The sequence below is a fragment of the Apium graveolens genome, chromosome 8 (assembly GCF_009905375.1).
Source record: "Apium graveolens cultivar Ventura chromosome 8, ASM990537v1, whole genome shotgun sequence".
NCBI classification, from domain to species: domain Eukaryota; kingdom Viridiplantae; phylum Streptophyta; class Magnoliopsida; order Apiales; family Apiaceae; genus Apium; species Apium graveolens.
In genome coordinates, this window is record NC_133654.1 from 8,503,110 (window position 1) to 8,523,766 (window position 20,657).

Consider the following 20,657-nt stretch of genomic DNA (forward strand, 5'->3'; position numbering starts at 1 on the left):
TATATTATATTTGTTTAGGAAGTTTTGGCATTAGCTGAAACACTTGCTCAAGAACAGGCATGACTCTGATATTATATTTCAGACATTGTATTTCTTGTTTTTCTTTCACAGAGAGCCAAAGCCTAACTTTTGATATGGGAATTACTTCCCATCTTAAAATTTAATTATTGTCTTTTAAACTGTTTTCCTTGTATTTTACCATATATATGTAATAACAAAATTCAAACAACATAAATTTGCATTTAAACTTCACATAGAAAGATTAAGCAGCATTACCTTCATCACTTTCGTCGTCTTCAGCCACCTTTTTCTCTCGAATAAGTTGATTCTCTTCTGCACTTGTACCACCATCAAGATGAACAAGACTCTCAATAAAAGCAACTAACTCATAGTATTGAGGCAGACCCCTAATTCTGAATTCCTCTCGTACTTCTTCCTTGACAAGATCGTACCACAAAAAAATTTCTTGGCTTGCCAAAAGTAAATGATTGCCACTCTTCGAAAATGCCAATGGCTGGTAAACTGTAGATGGTCTATTAAACGAAACTAACTTGGTCCAAGTATCCTCTTCTCCATCCCTTTGCAGCAACCATATGTCTCCCATTTCCGCCAACTCGTCATCACATTCTGGATGATAAACATAACACTGAACACAAAGAAAACCTTCCATGGACCCAATATAATTGTCAACATTGCAACTTGTATCATCATACGCAGGTAGTGCTGGTACCACTCTATATTCTTCGGTTGCAAGCTCAAAGGCAGCAATATATTTTCCATGATTTGACTCAACTGTTTCTTCAGAACACATCCAAAACAAAGCACCATTAGCAAAAGTAGCAGGTAATCGTCCATAATTTACTGAATAAGGAAAATTCCCAATTCTTCTCCATGAATTTGATTTTAAACTATAAACATGAACTTCCTTATCATTCTGCGCACCATTAGATCGAGTAGTACGATACCACTGAACAGTCATTACAACTTTATAATGGTCATTAACATGATCGTACCCAAACCCCAGATTATTATATGTATGATTATAAAAAGAACCTTGAGGAATACTAACACGAGGAAGAATCACATCAATATATGTGCGAATTGCTGGATTCCAAAATGTGATTTCCTTAATACATTGATCATAAAATAAAACAATATCGTTACACATACCAATTAATTGAGTAGAAGAATTATAACGTCCCCCTGGACATTTTGGTTCAAAACAACGGAGTGTATCAATTTCAACACAATGTAGACCCACACTTTTGCAATTTAGATCGGGATCCATACTTCTGCAAAGTATATTTCGATTCAAATGATTTCTCACCGAATGACGAAGATGCACGTTGGCGAAATATGGATTGTCTATCAAGTCACGAAATTGCTTTGAAACGCAGCGCAACCTCATTAGAATGAACACCGGTAGGTGGATGAAAATGAGGGCAAGCAGTTCATCTGACATTTTTTTAGAGTTTAATTTAGATGAAGATGAAGATGGGGAAGATTAAGAGTGAAAACAGTAGAGATCGAAATGAGTGTTTTTGACGTAATAAGTGTTGGTTTCAGTTTGTGGATCACCTGTGAATGCACACTACAGATTTAATACTATCGTGTATTTGACAGAGAGTGAACAAACTTGCTCAAAGTTTTATATATCACACTTAAAAAAAACTGAATACATGCTGAGATACTTAAAACAATGCAAATGACTAACTCCTAGAAATTAGCATCAAACTCCTAACTAACATCCACTACTTCCACTTATTTGTTTCTGATCCTAAAAATATTGAAACAATATTTTACTTATTCTCCTAGCTGCTATGTGGCTTAGTGAATACTCAAACAAACAAACGAGTTTATATTACACACCAACATGCTCTCCCGTAATTTAAACTCTTTTCTGCAGATTCTGGATTCCCAATAGGGTACGCATCTTCTCGAACTTTGCAGTGGACATGGCTTTAGTCAGAATATCAGCACACTGTTCTTCAGTAGGTATATGCTTAATAGTTATTTCACCACGCTCAACACATTCCCGAATGAAGTGATAACGGATATCAATGTGTTTGCTCCGTCCATGAAAAATAGGATTTTTTGCTAAATCAATCGCGGACTTATTATCAACATATATAGTGACCGGACAATGCTTCATATCAGTTATTTGCATAAGCAGATTTCGTAACCACACTCCCTGACATGTTGCTGCAGTTGCAGCCATAAATTCAGCTTCGCAGGAGGATAGAGCCACACATCTCTGTTTCTGTGACACCCAAGTGATCAAACTTTCGTTTAAATAAAAGGCCATACCTCCGGTGCTTCGTCTGTCTTCAATATTCCCAACAAGATCACTATCAGAGTAACCCGATAGTATGTAGTTCCGTGTTCCTCTCCAATAAATCAGCCCGTAGTTTACTGTCCCTTTGACATAACGTAATATACGTTTAACCGCATTTAGATGCATGGTAGTAAGACGCTCCATGAACCTACTGACTACCCCTACTGAGTATGCAATATCTGGTCGTGTATGGACCAGATACCTTAAACCTCCAACAAGGCTCTTAAACAACGTGGGATTGACAGGCTTCCCACTTTCGTCCTTAACCAGTTGTACTTTCGCCTCCATTGGATATTTGGATGGATTACAGTCTGCTAGGCCAGCTTTTTCCAACAGCTTCTTTGCATACGCAGATTGCTTTAGTTCTATGCATTCCTTCTCCTGGCTGACCTCGATTCCCAAGTAGTGAGATAGCTTTCCGAGATCGCTCATCTCAAATTCCTCACTCATTTGTTTCTTGAATTTCTGAATATTTGAGAGACTTGTACCAGTGATCAGGAGATCGTCAACATACACACCTATTACCAATGATTCATCCCCCTCTCGTTTGGTGTATACTGTATTTTCATATGGGCATTTAGTAAACCCAAGCTTCTCCAGGCATCTACTCAACTTGGTATACCAAGCACGGGGTGCTTGACGCAATCCGTACAATGCCTTAACTAATCGATATACCATGTGTTCACTATTTAATTTCACAAAACCCTTGGGCTGAGTTACATATACGGTTTCCTCCAAATCCCCATTGAGAAAGGCTGATTTTACATCTAGGTGATGCACCTCCAACCCATTCTTTGCTGCTAGTGCCAAAAGAAGTCTCACTGTTTCCAAACGGGTAACAGGAGCAAAGACCTCCTCGAAATCGACCCCTTGCTTCTGCACATATCCCTTCGTCACAAGTCTTGCTTTGTATTTGATAATTTTTCCGTTTGTATCCTTCTTTATTTTGTAAACCCATTTTAAACCTATCAGTTTGTGCCCAGGTGGTAGCTCTTCGAGTTTCCAGGTGTTGTTCTTTTCAATTGCATCTATCTCATTTTTCATAGCCTGTTCCCAGGCCTCTTCTTTCACAGCTTCTTCATAGCTTCCTGGTTCATCTATACCACACAATAGTAATTCCTCTTCCAGCTCAATTTCTTGTGTTTCATCATAAACGTCACTCAGCAGCCTAAATTTTCTTGGTTGTTCATTGCTGCTACTTGAGTTTTCAGTAGCAGATCCTTGATATTCTTCACTAGTATTTGCTGTAATTGGCCTGGTGGGAGTCCTGACACTTGATGTCTCAATGGTGCTCGAGTTGTGTCCACTTGTGTCCCCCATGTTATCATCACTGTAATTGTCAGACCCCTCCACAGTGTCACTCTGATTTTCTCCATTTGAGCAGTTGTTCGACATAGTGAATGAACCTTGAGCATTCAAACTTTCTTGTTGCTGTGTATTCCAATTCCAAGGTCGCCTTTCCTCAAACACAACATCTCTGCTCACAGCTATTTTCCCAAACTCTGGATCATAGAGTCTACAAGCCTTTGTTCCCGGTTCTGTACCCAAGTGAACCACCATTCTGCTGCGATCGTCAAGTTTAGTTGTGTGCACACTTGGCACTTTCATGTGTGCAGCACAACCAAACACTCGGATGTGACTTATGTCTGGCTTGTACCCTTTCCACACCTCGTACGGTGTTTTATCTGACAGAGCCCGTGTCGGTAATCGATTCAATACGTACACAGCATGTCGAGCTGCTTCTCCCCAGAAATCTGACGGCAAGCACATCTCCTTTAAGAAACTCCTAGCCATCGCCACAACAGTTCTATTTCTACGCTCAACAACCCCATTTTGTTGTGGTGAATAGGGAGTAGTAAGATGTCTTGCAATTCCATTCTCTTCGCAATATAAGTTAAACTGATTAGAACAAAACTCACCACCCCTGTCAGTTCTTAACATTTTTATCTTTTCCCCCGTACTATTCTCAACCAATGTTCTGAATTTCTTAAACATGCTCAGGGCCTCATCTTTATTTTTTATCATATAAATCCACATTACACTACTAGAAAATCAGCATTAGACATCGCACATTAGACATCAGTCAGAAAAGTCACTGATGTTAAAAGCCTTTTTTACATCACAATAAAAAAAAGTAATGTCTTTTTGGTATGTTTACATCAGCTTTTGAGTAAAGTGATGTCTAAGTTGTTCTTTTAAAAACTACGTCACATCAGTTAACATATAAACCGATGTCCAATTTTTTTTAACATCGGTTGACATAATAACCGATGTCTAAGCTCAATTTTAAAAAATTAGAGCCCGCTGCTTCTCCCTTTTGCTCCCCGCCCTTAGCCAAATTTTTTCCCCCTTAGTATATTTCCCCATCCCGCCTATTCACTCATTCACTTTAATAACATTATAACATAAAATTAAAAATAAATCAAAATCAAAACGAAAACAAAAAATTACAATCTCCACAAAAACAAAAACAAAAACTCATTCAGTCATTCCCCCTTTCTCTCTCGACTGCTAAACCTAGAACTCTCAAATATATGCTTACTGTCTTTCCCCCCTTTCCGATTAGACCTTGAATCTCCAATTAAACCTCTCAATTTCTTCAACTCATCTCTTAATTTCTTACTGTCTTTCTTTCAAATGTTTTTTTTTCTCATCTATTTCAATTTTTGTGATAGATTCGAAGATTAAGGAGTTAAGTGTGTTCATTGAAGTTTAAGGTAAGGAGTAGAGTTTCTTGGAGCTAAATCTTGTAGCTTAGGGTTTATTAAAGCTTAAATCTCGGAGCTAATTAAGTTGGATTTTGGTCTTGGAGTTTGTTGCTGTGTTTTTTGGGATTTTGGAGCTTACTTTGTTAGGTATATTATTCTTTACATATCTATTTATATATGTTTGGGCTGTATTTTGTGTAGTTGTATGTATGCATGTAAAATTGAAATGTGTAGTTGTTGCATGTGTAGTTGTATGTGTAGTTAAAATACGGATTTACAAGTAATAACAAGTGCTTGTATATATTTGTGTTTGTGTTGTTTGTAAATATTTTGTGTTTAGTCTGTTTACTAATTCATATTATAATCTTAAAATCATGTATTCAGATATTCTTAGTTTTCCTAGACAGAATAATTCAGTTTGTGTCAGTGTCGAAAAGATGCCACATGGCCATTAAGAGTTCAAATGTAGTATATTGCATTTTGGGCAGTAGGTTTCTTTTGGTTACAAATTTGCTTAGAGTAATCTCCAGTTTCTGGTTGTGATATATCATATATGAAATTATATTTAAATATGCAGCATTGTCTTTGATTTTTAACATAACTCTGATTACAACTTTGCATATTACAGATGTTGAAAATTTGATAGTAGCACCAATATCAAAAGCATCAACTAGGCAAAGAGTTGGAAGGGCAGGAAGAGTACATCCTGGAAAATGTTATAGGTGCTGAACTGAGAAGTTCTCATTTTATTGACAATAGTTTCTTTTTAGAAGTTGTGCCTATTATTATTATCTATTCTAAATATCAAGAAGATTTTAATGGTTTAGGTGTGATACTGTGTCCAAATTCTGCCTACTTTGTGCACAGTTTGAAGTGAATTAGATCTTGAAAAACAGGGCATGATATGAGTTGATAATTTTCATATATTGATGGGTGAATATCTTCCATAGCATCTCTCCTGGTTTGAATTAGGGGTTACCTGTGTAGGCCGAGTCTTGAATAATTTCTCCCTTTATATCATCCAACTAGACTTAATGAATAAAATACTAGTCGGTAGGTGTTTATTATATTTAATTTCAGCTTTGATTGATCATTCTAGGTTTTAACAACTCGATAACTCATGATTTTGATATTACGCTTTCATATGTATATGCATGTCTTTATCTTTCTACTTTTTGAGCTTATCTCTGGCACTGGATATCTCTGTTGTTTTTTATTGCAATTATGTCCAAGTTCCACCTCTTTAGTGTTTTTGTTATTGAAAATGGATGGTTGAATTTAATTATAATTCATCTTCGGCATTCTTCTCAAATATCACTGCATGAGTTCTTGTTCGTAAATTTATTAAGTTTTTGTTTTGATTTTGCTGGAGAGCAAGACTTTGTTGAATAATATTAATTTGAGCTATACGATATTAGGCTCTACACAGAGGAGTATTACGTCAATGAATTGTCTACAGAGGGGATTCCAGAGATTCAGGAACAAGTCTTGTTTCCTCTGTAATTGATGATGATGCCAAACTTACTTCACCAGCTAGTTTCCAAATAGCTGAAATTCCATTAGTATGTTGCAGTATATCTTTCTTTTAAAAAATTGAATAATTTTATCTTTCTTCCTGAGCACACACACATGAGATGCCTGGTATAATTTCTGCACTTCTCTCTATTATCCAAGTGCAAAACCACCTACCTAGCCATATAGTAAACATAATTTATACTGATTTCATGATTTCTAGTACTCAGAATATTTAACTTTATGTAGGAACCAATGTTCTCAAAAATGATCTTAGCTTCAGATGAACTTGGATGTTCCGAGGAGATCATAACAATTGTTGTTGTCCTTTCCATACAGGTAGACTCTCCCCTATATCATAATCTTTTTGGAATTCTTCATATTTGATCTAGCTATTTGCATAACATAGAAATATGAACATCTTGAGTTGAATGATACAATAATTGTATGATAAGTTACATTCTAAGAGTTCTCTAATCAAATTGTATACATATAGTCTACACTGGATCTTCAGAATTCTGCAAATATTTGAGATGCTTAAGATATTACTAATAAATCAATGTGAGGCTGCAGATAGTAGCCAAGCTGCGATTCTATACACTGGACTCGTTCTCTCAGCCATTTCTATGGCTGTGGCAGGAATAGTAGAGACACACCGCAAATTTGTTGCTGTCGAGTACAACATAGTTGATTCTGCAGAGCCTTTGCCTATGACTGTGTTCTGGTTAGGTTTCCAATATGCAATATTTGGAATGGCTAATATGTTTACATTGTAAATAGTCTAGTAAAGCTCATGTTTTTTTTAAAAAAAACTTCTATTGCAGTCTATCTGGGTATCGTCCAGGGGATCACAGAAAGAGCTAGATGAAGCAAAGATGAGATTTGCTGCTGCCGAGGTTTCATCTCAACTCATATTTAATTTATATAGAGCTTCAGCTGGTTTAGCAGCTGTTAAATTTTAGAAGAGCTTCAGCTGGTTTAGCAGATGTATTTCTGTTTGGGATGAACTATGTAAATGATCGATGGTGGATGTCTAGTACTTACTTTTGCAGTTATGTAGTTTGTTTGGATTATGAAGTTTGGTTGGTGGTGGATATATGTACGTAATTGGTATAATCTATGGTAAATCAATGAATGTATGTTTGTTTTTGTGTTTGTTTTGGTTTTGTTAGTTTTGGAATGGTAAAATGGCAGTTGGTATGTTTTTGGATGACTCTTGTTTGGGTTTTGGGCATTTGATTGAAACAAGGGATTCATGAATAAAAAAAATAAACAAACATCACTTCATGAACAAAATAACTGATGTAAAATGTAGTCAAATAAGATATTTCATACAATAAACTGATGTCATAAGCAGGCATATATATCAGCTCACAAGAAATGACTGATGTAAAACAATATAATAGATATCACATTTTGAAAGAACTGATGTTAAACACACACAAAGACATCGGTTTCATTAAAAAAAGAAAGGTACGACATCGCTTTTGATAAAAGACTGATGTAATATGTTAAGTTACACATTAGTTTAACAAGTTTTTCGATGTTAATGTATAATATTGCTTTATATGTGATAAGTTTAAAATGATATACATGACATATGAATGAATAACTGAAACCATAGTGAAGGTATACATTGAAGAAAAATACATCATATTGTTAAGAAAAATGATGTCTAAACTGTGTATAGACATCGGCTAATAAGCGATGTGTAATGCACCTACCTTTCTCATCGCATGCAAAGACATCACTTGGATTTTAAATAGACATCGGCTAATAAGCAATGTCTATTGACAAATTTCTAGTAGTGTTAACTTACTAAAATCATCCACCAAGAGGAGAAAGTACTTGTTACCTGCCTTCATTTCTGGGGTTATTGGTCCATAAAGATCTGCGTGAATTAACTCCAATACCTTCGTAGCATGAAAATCAGTCCGATTTGGGAAGGATCTTCTTGTCTGTTTTGCCATCAAACACCCTGTACACACTTCCTTAGGTTGCATGAAATTAGGCAGACCTCGAGCCATCTTTTTGTATGATAACAATTTCAACCCATTAAAATTCACGTGGCCTAAACGCAAGTGCCACAGCCAGGTGGATTCTTCAGTCACAGACATTAAACAGTTGGACTTACTGCACTCAAGAATAATTTTATAGAGTCTGTTAGCTATTCTCTTTACTTTCATGAGTAGTCTCCCTCATTTATCATACACCCACAAGAATGCTCCGTTAAGGATCACTTTATTGCCATTCTCAGCCAACTGTCCAAGACTTATGATGTTGTTGCAAAGAGTGGGGATGTAGTATACCCCATCAAGTGTCACTTCCTCACCGTTTTTGCATTTAAATGTCACCGTACCTTTTCCCTTTATTTCGACTGTGGAACCATCTCTGAATCTTACCTTCCCTGTTATCTTCTCGTCTAGCTCCCTAAACTTTGTACGTTGTCCTGTCATGTGAGTGCTAGCGCCATTATCCAAATACCATACATTTGACTCCAATTCTTTCTTTTTGTCTTGGTTAAGCTTTCGTATAATGTCTCCTTCATTAAGTAACAGTGTGTTACTCCTGCCTGACTCGCATTCTGTCAGTAAAAGTGTTGGCTCATCATCTAAGGCTTGTGTCAAGTTTACTTCAGGTTTCTGATCTCTCTCTCATTTTGGCTTACGGCATCCTACAGCAAAATGCCCGTAATTGTGACAAGTAAAGCACTTTACTTTACATTTATCATGGATACCTTGATAACTGCTAGTACCACGAGGCTTCTGAGGCCTTCTTTTTAGCCACTCCTCTCTGGTTAACAGCAACTGTCCTTCAATATTTTCCCGCTTAGTCCACTCATCCTCAGTCAACAACAATTGCCCATTGCTATTTTCTGATTGTCCACGTAGTCGTTCCTCATATGCTTTAAGAGATCCAACCGTCTCTTCGATTGACATTTCATCCAGATTTCCGAACTGTTCTATCGCGGATGTGATCTGCAAGAATTTAGATGGAGCTGCTCTCAGAATTTTCTTCACAACATAGCTCTCTACAACAGTCTCTCCTAGAGTACGGATGTTGGTCACTAATCCATTTAATCTTATACAGAATTCATCAATAGTCTCTGTGTCTTTCATACACAAATTCTCAAATTCTGATTTTAATGTTTGAACACGAGCTTTTCTAACTCGATCTGCTCCAAGGCACATCGTCCTGATGGCCTCCCATGCACCTCTGGCCGTTTTCTTTTCAGCTATGGATAGCAAAATGTCCTCCGGTATTGCTTGATAGATCGCAGCCAAAGCTACTTTATCTGTCTTATCTTCAATTACAGTCTTCTCATCAGTGGGCTCAACTGCTTCCCAGATTCCGTGTGCCGGCATATATACTCTCATCTTGAGCGACCACGCCGTGTAATTGGTCTTACTCAGCATCGGATAACTCAACGTTACCGATCCATTTTTACTCTTGAGCTCTTCCATCATCTGTGTTTTTGGCATATATTTTGGCATTCACTGGACTAACCGTGCTCTGATACCAAATGTTGGTTTCAGTTTGTGGATCACTTGTGAATGCACACTACAGATTTAATACTATCGTGTATTTAACAGAGAGTGAACAAACTTGCTCAAAGTTTTATATATCACACTTAAAAAAAACTGAATACATGCTGAGATACTTAAAATAATGCAAATGACTAACTCCTAGAAACTAGCATCAAACTCCTAACTAACATCCACTACTTCCACTTATTTGTTTCTGATCCTAAAAATACTAAAACAACATTTTACTTATTCTCCTAGCTGCTACGTGGCTTAGTGAATACTCAAACAAAAAAACGAGTTTATATTACACACCAACAATAAGGGCAAAAAGAAATTATGTTTACCGCTGTTTGCAACAAGTGTTTTTTATTGTTGGGTAATAGCTCACAGTATCACCCAAAAAGCCTAAAATATCACAAAATATGGTCATTTCTATTACTCAAAAATCAATTTTTAAAAACATTTTTAAAAAACACAATTATACTGTGGCGCCCTCCAAACCCGGGTCAGAAGTTTGGGTTCCACACACACACCTTAATTATAACCTGCTTATAACAATAATAAAGATAATAATAATATATGCAGTGACCCTACTTATTAACCACCACGGACCGCAACAGGTTAAAGTATGCACACAAGCCAAACACACTAATATATTACAAATCGTTCAAATCCCAACTATTTCAAACTCACACTGAGTATCAAACATTATTACAAACTTTTACAAACTTAAATTATCCCAAAAGAAGCCTACTAGCTCAGCTTCCTCAACCTGAACCCCTAGCTCTCACGCTGGACTGGGGATCCTCGCTACCAACTGGTTCCTTTTTAACTGGAAAGAATATAAACAACATCGCACAAATGAGCTAACTAGCTCAGCAAGTCACAATGACAAAACTGAGAATAATGATCATCAGGTGACTATGATTATGATATCAAGTGAACATTGGATTATGATTTAGAATTGGATATTATACTTTTAATTTAAAAACCAAGGTTAGGCTGCTGATCAGTCACGCACTAAGCCCGAGCAAGGCACACAGCATTGCTCTAACTACTGGATCCAAGGCACACATTGGCCTAACTTGACCATTATATGGTCTGACCACGAATCTGGTCCACAATTTTATAAAAACAATCCAATTCTAACATAATAACAGAATATGCAATAATAAACAATAACCAAAATCATTAACAACAATGAGTGTTTAACAATGAAAGGTTTTCAATCTTTGTAAGGATCAACAAAGTAGTTTAAAAGCTTGAACGCTGGGTAATGAAAGAATTGGATAACAAAAGAATCAATATTTCAGGGTTTCAAAGATTTGGGCTCTCAAAGCATAGGATACAATGGTTGAATGTACAAGTAATTCAGTTCAGTGTTTGGGATTTCGTTTGCATGTATTTATGGAATAGTATCGTATACTTGAGGTTCGAGTTTGGGTTTACAATAATCAATGGCTTAGAAAGAATATGGTTCATAGCTCAAGAACAATAACTGAAATCAGGGTTTAGGTTTCCGTGCTTCAAAACACTTGCAATGTCAACAAGACTATCAAAAATTACAATATCTCGAGAAAGTTCAGAACATTTGCCTGATATTAGCTTACTACTCTGCACTGACTTCCAATCACAACCGTCTTACTCTTCAACTATCTGTTTTCCTTTCCTACGTCTTGCCTTTTCTGCTCACATATCATAAGCATCTATCAATTATCAACTCATAGAGTTATATTCAACACACACTTCTATCTACCCTTCGTTTTACCCAAATCCGATTAACGGATTGAAAACTATGCAATAACGAAGTAAACACCGAATAGATAGACCGATAGTCAAACAACAGGTCACGTATAACATATAATACATCACGTAATCAATGACATATCATTTATAAAGAAGTCTCGGGTCATAAATGTGCTTTCGGGTATTTAAAATAATTTTTAAAATAGTTTTCGGAATTAAAACGGGTCGTTGGATCAATTTCGGGTTAATAAACAGGGTTCGGTTGGCCAATTCTGGCTCCGAAACAATTTTAGAATAATTATCGAGCCTTGAAAATAATTTAGAATAATATTTTAAAGCTCGAAACTATTTTTCAGAATTTTTAAATCATTTTTAATAATTAAATCTAATTAAATAATTAATTAAAAATCAATTAATAATTAATTAAATCAATTAATCAATTAATTTTCGAATTAATTGACTAATTAATCAATTAAAAATTAACTGAAATTAATTAAATAATTAATTCATATTTATTTGTGAATTAAAAATAATTTTCGGAATTAAAATAATAATTTTTAGAATTTTCAGAAATTAAAAACGAATTTTTATAATAAAAATAAATGGGAAATATGATTTTTAAACATTTTTAAGACAGGAATCCTATTTTTGTAAAGTCTGGAAACTTCAGGGACCTAACTGCATCGTTTTTAAAACTACAGGGGCCTGTTTGCAATTTTACCAACCCCGCCGTCGACTTCGCCGGAGTGTGGCCGGAGAACACGATTCCGGCCACCTCAGGCCACCAAACTGTCCAGATCACAACTACACCTCACCAGGAACATATTCATGCAATCAAATCATTATAATCATTCATGTTTTGGCCGGAAATTGGCCAAGAACATCGCCGGTTTCCGGCGAACATCGAAAATATTCAAAACACAAATCCCTTCTCTACAGACCTCGTTGGTTCATGAAACTTATACGACTGGATTGCTAATTTCACAGAGAACACAACCCACTATAACACAACATCAATCTATCACAGAATAAGAAACCCCCAAATTTCAATTAAGAACATTCATACGGGTTATAAACCCTAATTTTAAAATTCGAAAAATCAAACTCAAATTTGAACATGTTATTGAACTCCAAATCAGACGTATGACATATGAAAATCATCAGGAAAACAAGCTCTACAACATGCAATTATCAAATCATACAAACAATCATCCGAACAAAAATTCATATTTTTAATAAAATAAATTCGAAAATAAATAAATTTTTAGAAATTAAACCTTTGATTCTGCAGTGAAACAAAGCTCAGAATCTGATAGAACACCTCAAATCCTTCGTTTTGGTTACTCAAGCTTTGAAAACAGAGATCGGTAACGCCTTCGTTTTGCTGTTTGATTCTTAGAACAGTTTATGAATATAAGATTTTTCTCTGTAAAATTATATAATTATCTGTCTGCAAATGATTTTTATACGAAATAAAATACGGTAAAAGGCTATTTATAATTACGGAAAATTAGTATCCCGTTGGATCATTCCGGATATAAAATGGTACATTTATTTATAAAAACTGATCCAAACGGTATCGGTTTTCGGAATAATTATCCAAATCAGTACAGCTTGTACTGCGGTCTTGGTCTCAGCACCCAGTTACATGTACTACGAAGTGATAATTGGGATAGTTTAATAAAAAGCTCCCGTTTATCGAAAATACGAGTTTTATTAATTTACCGAAACGAATATTGTATCGAAAATGTTGTGCCGGGACCCGCGCAGGACAAACCGTATGCCGAATCGAAAAAGTCGAAAAATGGAAAATGCTCGGAATATTACAATTAGGTTAGGAAGGAGTTCTCGGAAGAGTTTCGGGTTCCAAAAACGTAACAACGGTTGACGTCGGTTGGTTCCCGTTTTTATAAAATAAATTTTAATTACCCGGAAAAATATTTTAAAAATTTCATATGATTCTTATAAATCTATAAATCAACATAAAAATAATTAGGAAGATATGTCAATTATCTATATTTTATTTTGGACATATAAAAATTAAAATACTCAATTAATATTATTTTTGAATATTCAAGTACATATATCACTTAACAATTAACTCACAGAATAGATACTGAACACACATATTAATTATTTAATAGTAAAAATAATTACACGTTATATCCCGGATATTACATCCTTCCCCCTTAAAAGGATTCTGTCCTCAGAATCTCCTAAGAAAACAAATGAGGATACTTTTCGCTCTTTAGGATCTCAAAAGGTCCGACATATCTTGGGCTTAGCTTCCCTTTCTTCCCAAACCTCGTTAGTCCTTTCCACGGTGATACTTTCAATAATACCAAGCTCCCTTCTTCAAATTCCATGTCTTTCCTTGACTGGTCTGCATATCTCCTCTGATGATTTTGTGCGGCTATTAATCTCTTCTGGATAATTTCAACAACTTCCTTTGTCTGTTGCACCAATTAAGGTCCAAGTATTTTGCGTTCTCCTACTTCGTTCCAATATAATGGAGATCTACAATTGCGTCCATAAAAGGCTTCATAAGGTGGCATCCCAATGCTGGCATGATAACTGTTGTTATAAGCAAATTCTACCAGGGGTAAATGCTCGTCCCAACTTCCTTTGAAATCAATAGCACAAACACGTAGCATGTCCTCGATTGTCTGGATTGTTCTTTCACTTTGGCCGTCTGTCTGCGGGTGATAGGCCGTACTCATATTCAATTTTGTTCCCAAACATTCTTGAAAACTCTTCCAAAATCTTGAATTAAACCTTGGATCTCGATCAGATACGATAGACACTGGAACTCCATGACGAACTATAATTTCTTTTAGGTACATATGGACTAACTTGTCGAGCGAAAATCTTTCATTTATAGGCAGAAAATGAGCTGACTTGGTAAGTCTATCCACTATAACCCAAATGGCATCATGATTAGCCCTTGTCCTTGGTAATCCAACTATGAAATCCATGGTAATATGTTCCCACTTCCATTCTGGAATCTCCAATGGCTGTAGCAATCCGCTTGGTCTCTGATGCTCTGCTTTAACTCTCTGACAAGTATAACATTTGCTAACCCATTCCGCAATTTCCCTCTTCATATTTGGCCACCAATAATTCTTCTTTAAATCTCTGTACATTTTGGTACTCCCTGGATGGATGGAATATCTTCAACTATGTGCCTCTTGTAAAATTTCATTCTTTAACTCCGTCACTGGTGGAATCCAAACTCTTGAAGAAAACCTAAGAATACCTTGATCATCTTGTTGCGTGCATAATTCCTCACCTACCAAACTATTTATATCTTGATCCATTACCTCTTTCTGGCATTTCTTTATTTTCTCCAATAACTCCGGTTGGAAAATCATACTGTACACTTTTGCTTCCTCAGGCTTGCAAATTCTAACCTCCAATTCTAATTTCTGAAATTCTTTATATATTTCTTCAGGTACAGATAACACATTTAACCTTTCCTTTTGACTTAACGCATCTGCTACAACGTTCGCCTTACCGGGATAATAATTAATCGAGCAATCATAATCCTTGATCAATTCTAACCATCTCCTTTGCCTCATATTAAGTTCCTTCTGGGTAAATATATATTTCAAACTTTTGTGATCCGTGAAAATCTCACACTTTTCTCCATACAAATAATGTCTCCAAATCTTCAAAGCAAAAACTATAGCTGCTAGCTCCAAGTCATGAGTAGGATATTTCTGTTCGTGTGGTTTCAATTGCCTTGACGCATAAGCAATCACCTTGTCGTGCTGCATAAGAACACATCCTAATCCTTTATGAAAAGTATCGCTATAAATTACGAAATTCCCTTGATCGTCTGGAAGTGACAAAACAGGTGCCGTGATTAATCTTCGCTTCAACTCCTGAAAACTTTCTTCGCACTTGTCGTTCTACATAAACTTTTCATTCTTTCGTGTAAGCTTCGTTAATGATGTGGCAATCCTTGAGAAATTCTGAACAAATCGACGATAATATCCCGCCAATCCTAGGAAACTTCTTACCTCAGTGGGTGTTCTCGGTCTCTCCCAATTCGTAATTGCTTCGATCTTTGCCGGGTCCACTTTGATCCCTTCGTTACTGACTATGTGTCCTAAGAACTGAACTTCCTGTAGCCAAAACTTACACTTCGACAGTTTAGCATATAACTTCTTTTTCCTTAAAATCTCCAAAGCCGTTCTCACATGTTCCGCATGATCCTCTTCCGTCTTGGAATAGATTAAAATATCGTCTATAAACACAATAACAAACTTATCCAAATACTCCTTAAAAATTCTGTTCATCAGGTCCATAAACGCTGTTGGGGCATTGGTCAATCCAAAAGACATCACTAGAAATTCATAATGCCCATACCTTGTTCTGAAAGCTGTCTTTGGTATATCTTCTGGCTTGATCTTTAGTTGATGATATCCCGATCTTAAATCAATTTTGGAGAAGTACTTGGCTCCCTTCAATTGGTCAAACAGATCATCGATTATGGGTAACGGATACTTGTTCTTGATTGTTAGCTTGTTGAGCTCCCTATAGTCAATACACAGTCTCATGCTTCCATCTTTCTTCTTGACAAATAATACCGGGGCTCCCCACGGGGATATGCTGGGTCTAATTACTCCTTTCTCTAACAATTCTTGCAATTGCCTTGCTAGCTCTTTCATCTCAACAGGCGCCATTCTGTACGGGGCTTTGGACACCGGTTCTGTTCCAGGTTCTAAGTCGATCGCAAATTCAATTTCTCTATCTGGAGGAAGTCCTGGTAACTCGTCGGGAAATACGTCTGGAAATTCATTCACTACTGGAATATCTTCAAGTTTTGCTGGCTCCTGACTTCTGTCGATTATATATGCTATGAAATGCTCACATCCTTGTCGTAGTAACTTCTTGGCTCGAAAGAACTTCTTTACTTGTTTCTGACCTTTGAACGTTATTATTCTTTCGTCTGGCATTTTCACTATTACTTTCTTATTTTGACAATCTATCTGAGCATCATGCTTAGATAACCAATCCATCCCTAATATCACATCAAATTCTCCTAACTTAAATGGTATCAAATCTACACAAAACTTACTACCAGAAATCTCAATCTCATAATTTCCACAAACTTGGTTTACAGTTACACGTTCTTGATTTGCTAATTCCACAGTCATTATTTCATTTAAACACTCAACTGGACAGTTTAATTTACTAACAAAATCTTGTGAAACAAACGATCGAGTTGCTCCCGAGTCTATTAACACTTTGGCACATAAAGAATTCACATTAAGCGTACCTGCCACAACATCCGTATCCAGGATCGCATCCTTCACCGACATGTCAAAAACTTTAGCCCTTGAAGTCTCATTCACTATTGGGGTAGATCCCATAATCCTCAATGCATTACTGACTGAGGCTGGTGTCTTGCAATCCCTGGCCATATGTCCTGGCTTCCCACATTTAAAGCATGTAAATCCAATGACTGGAACCTTCACTGCTGGATTCCGGATAGGTTGATCCTTATTTGCTGGATGATTTCGGCACTCCCTTGAATAGTGCCCTTTCTGGTTGCATTTAAAACATACCACATTCAACTTTCCTTTTCTTGCTTTCCTTATCTTTCTGGAACATCTCACTCTCTGTCTCTGCGATCATAGCCTTCTGTACAACCCCGGCATAGGTATCCAATTCAAAAATAGCTACCTTCCCTCTGATCCATGGCTTCAAGCCTTGCTGGAATCTCTTAGCTTTCTTTCTATCAGTATCAACATACGACGGCACATACCTTGACAATTCCTCAAACTTCCCCTCATAATCTGTTACCGACATATTCCCTTGCTTTAACTCTAAAAACTTCAGCTCCATTTGATCCTGAACAAACTGAGGAAAATACTTTTCTAGAAACAATTCCTTGAACCTTTCCCAAGTAATAACATCCGTACCTTCCAATGTCTTCACCATCTCCCACCAATAGGTGGCTTCATTCTTCAGATAGTAACTTGCAAACTCAACCTTCTGTTCTTCCTTTACTTTCACTAAGGCAAATGCCTTCTCTATTTCCTTTAACCAAACATTTGCTTCAATTGGCTCTAAGGAACCCTTAAATTCTGGTGGGTTTATTGCCTGAAAAGTTTTGAAAGTTACCTGGGGATTGGTCTGTCTTTGTTGTTGTTGTGCTAGGTGAACTGTTTGTTGGGCCAAGATTTGAAGAATCTGGGCTATTGCTGGGTCCATAGGTCCTGGGTTCACATTCGGGTTTGTATCATCTTGATTGTTGTTGTTGTTGGTTTTTTTTTCATTTCGGGTGTTGGTGCGGGTATTTCTTTTGGGAGGCATTTTATGTAAAGAATTAATCAATTTATTTAGCTTTTGAATCAAATATTTGCATAAAAGAAAAGTTTTGTAAAACAGGAATATCTCTTTTTGAAAACAGTGGTAATTAAGTAAATTGCATGCTTCTTTACAGAATATAAACAGTTATGGAAAACAGGGTACATGGCATCACAGGGTATAACTGGTGCAATAAATAAGGTAAGGTAAAACAGGTGCAATAAAATAAATGACAATGCTGGAAAGGAAAAAGGTACTGATATATATAGATCAAAAGTTTTAGGGTAGTACAAGCGTAAAGACGCTTCGAAAGTAAAAGCAAAAAGGGTACAACAACCTACTCACTAGTCAACATAGCTAGTCTATAAATACAACTTAAAAGTCTACTGATACACACTACACACTACTGTACATGCTATATAAACATACAACACTGCTCCGCATCTTCATCTCTGAATCTCTAACTCAGCTTCCAAGGAAACTCTGGTCCTGCCAGCCTCTCAAAGTCCTCCATCACCTCAGTAGCCCAGCCCATCAGTGCATCAGGGCCTCTGCCGGGTAGTGTAGCTCCATGTAGCCTAGCCTCAAGAACCCTCCGTGTCACATGAATCTCCTCTCGAAGCTCCCTCACACCACGATCAACATCTGTAGTCCTGATGATATGCTGTAACTCTCTGATCTGAGCCAACAAGGAATCACGCTCCAACAGAAGAGCCTCATACCGGTAATAAGGAACTGGGGGCAATGTAGACTGGAATGGGGCACTCGCAGCTGAATGCCCAGTGGAATCTGAATCAGCTGGTGGGGGTCCTCTAACAGGTGGCCTCATGCCTGGAGGTGGAATAGCCTGCAGTGGCACGGGCTGTAACACCGGTGGAGGTAGAATAGCCAATGCTGGTGGAACAACTGGATGTGGATGCGAAAACGGCACTCCAACTGAAGGCTCTGAGTGATCAGCTGATACGGGAATAAAAGAGTCGGCCATCTCTGCTATCTGAAATCATATCGCAATATAAGAATCTCGTTCCATAACGCAAACTATACTAATACCTGATATACCGAAGCACTCAACCTCTCAACGTTCTCTCATCCTATGCCTTACTTCTAATCTTAACCCTCTACCCATTCCCGTTAACCTAGGCTTGTGTCAGTGACTTATAACCTGTAGCTCTGATACCAAACCTGTGGCGCCCTCCAAACCCGGGTCAGAAGTTTGGGGTCCACACACACACCTTAATTATAACCTGCTTATAACAATAATAAAGATAATAATAATATATGCAGTGACCCTACTTATCAACCACCACGGACCGCAACAGGTTAAAGTATGCACACAAGCCAAACACACTAATATATTACAAACCGTTCAAATCCCAACTATTTCAAACTCACACTGACTATCAAACATTATTACAAATTTTTACAAACTTAAATTATCCCAAAAGAAGCCTACTAGCTCAGCTTCCTCAACCTGAACCCCTAGCTCTCACGCTGGACTGGGGATCCTCGCTACCAACTGGTTCCTTTTTAACTGGAAAGAATATAAACAACATCGCCCAAATGAGCTAACTAGCTCAGCAAGTCACAATGACAAAACTGAGAATAATGATCATCAAGTGACTATGATTATGATATCAAGTGAACATTGGATTATGATTTAGAATTGGATATTATACTTTTAAATTTAAAAACCAAGGTTAGGCTGCTGATCAGTCACGCACTAACCCCGAGCAAGGCACACAGCATTGCTCTAACTACTGGATCCAAGGCACACATTGGCCTAACTTGACCATTATATGGTCTGACCACGAATCTGGTCCACAATTTTATAAAAACAATCCAATTCTAACATAATAACAGAATATGCAATAATAAACAATAACCAAAATCATTAACAACAACGAGTGTTTAACAATGAAAGGTTTTCAATCTTTGTAAGGATCAACAAAGTAGTTTAAAAGCTTGAACACTGGGTAATGAAAGAATTGGATAACAAAAGAATCAATATTTCAGGGTTTCAAAGATTTGGGCTCTCAAAGCATAGGATACAATGGTTGAATGTACAAGTAATTCAGTTCAGTGTTTGGGATTTTGTTTGCATGTATTTATGGAATAGTATCGTATACTTGAGGTTCGAGTTTGGGTTTATAATAATCAATGGTTTAGAAAGAATATGGTTCATAGCTCAAGAACAATAACTGAAATCAGGGTTTAGGTTTCCGTGCTTCAAAGCACTTGCAATGTCAACAAGACTATCAAGAATTATAATATCTCGAGAAAGTTCAGAACACTTGCCTGGTATTAGCTTACTACTCTGCACTGACTTCCAATCACAACCGTCTTACTCTTCAACTATCTGTTTTCCTTTCCTACGTCTTGCCTTTTCTGCTCACATATCATAAGCATCTATCAATTATCAACTCATAGAGTTATATTCAACACACACTTCTATCTACCCTTCGTTTTATCCAAATCCGATTAACGGATTGAAATCTATGCAATAACGAAGTA

At 36.8% G+C, this 20,657-nt stretch overlaps 1 protein-coding gene across 1 annotated transcript; it reads right to left on the reverse strand.

Moving 5' to 3' along the window:
* Nucleotides 1–262: 262 nt before the first annotated feature.
* LOC141679238 (F-box protein CPR1-like) lies at nt 263–1,462 on the reverse strand. Its single transcript, XM_074485741.1, has one exon. The coding sequence runs from the start codon at nt 1,460–1,462 to the stop codon at nt 263–265; it is 1,200 nt and encodes a 399-aa protein (XP_074341842.1).
* Between the last annotated feature and the right edge of the window lie 19,195 nt (nt 1,463–20,657).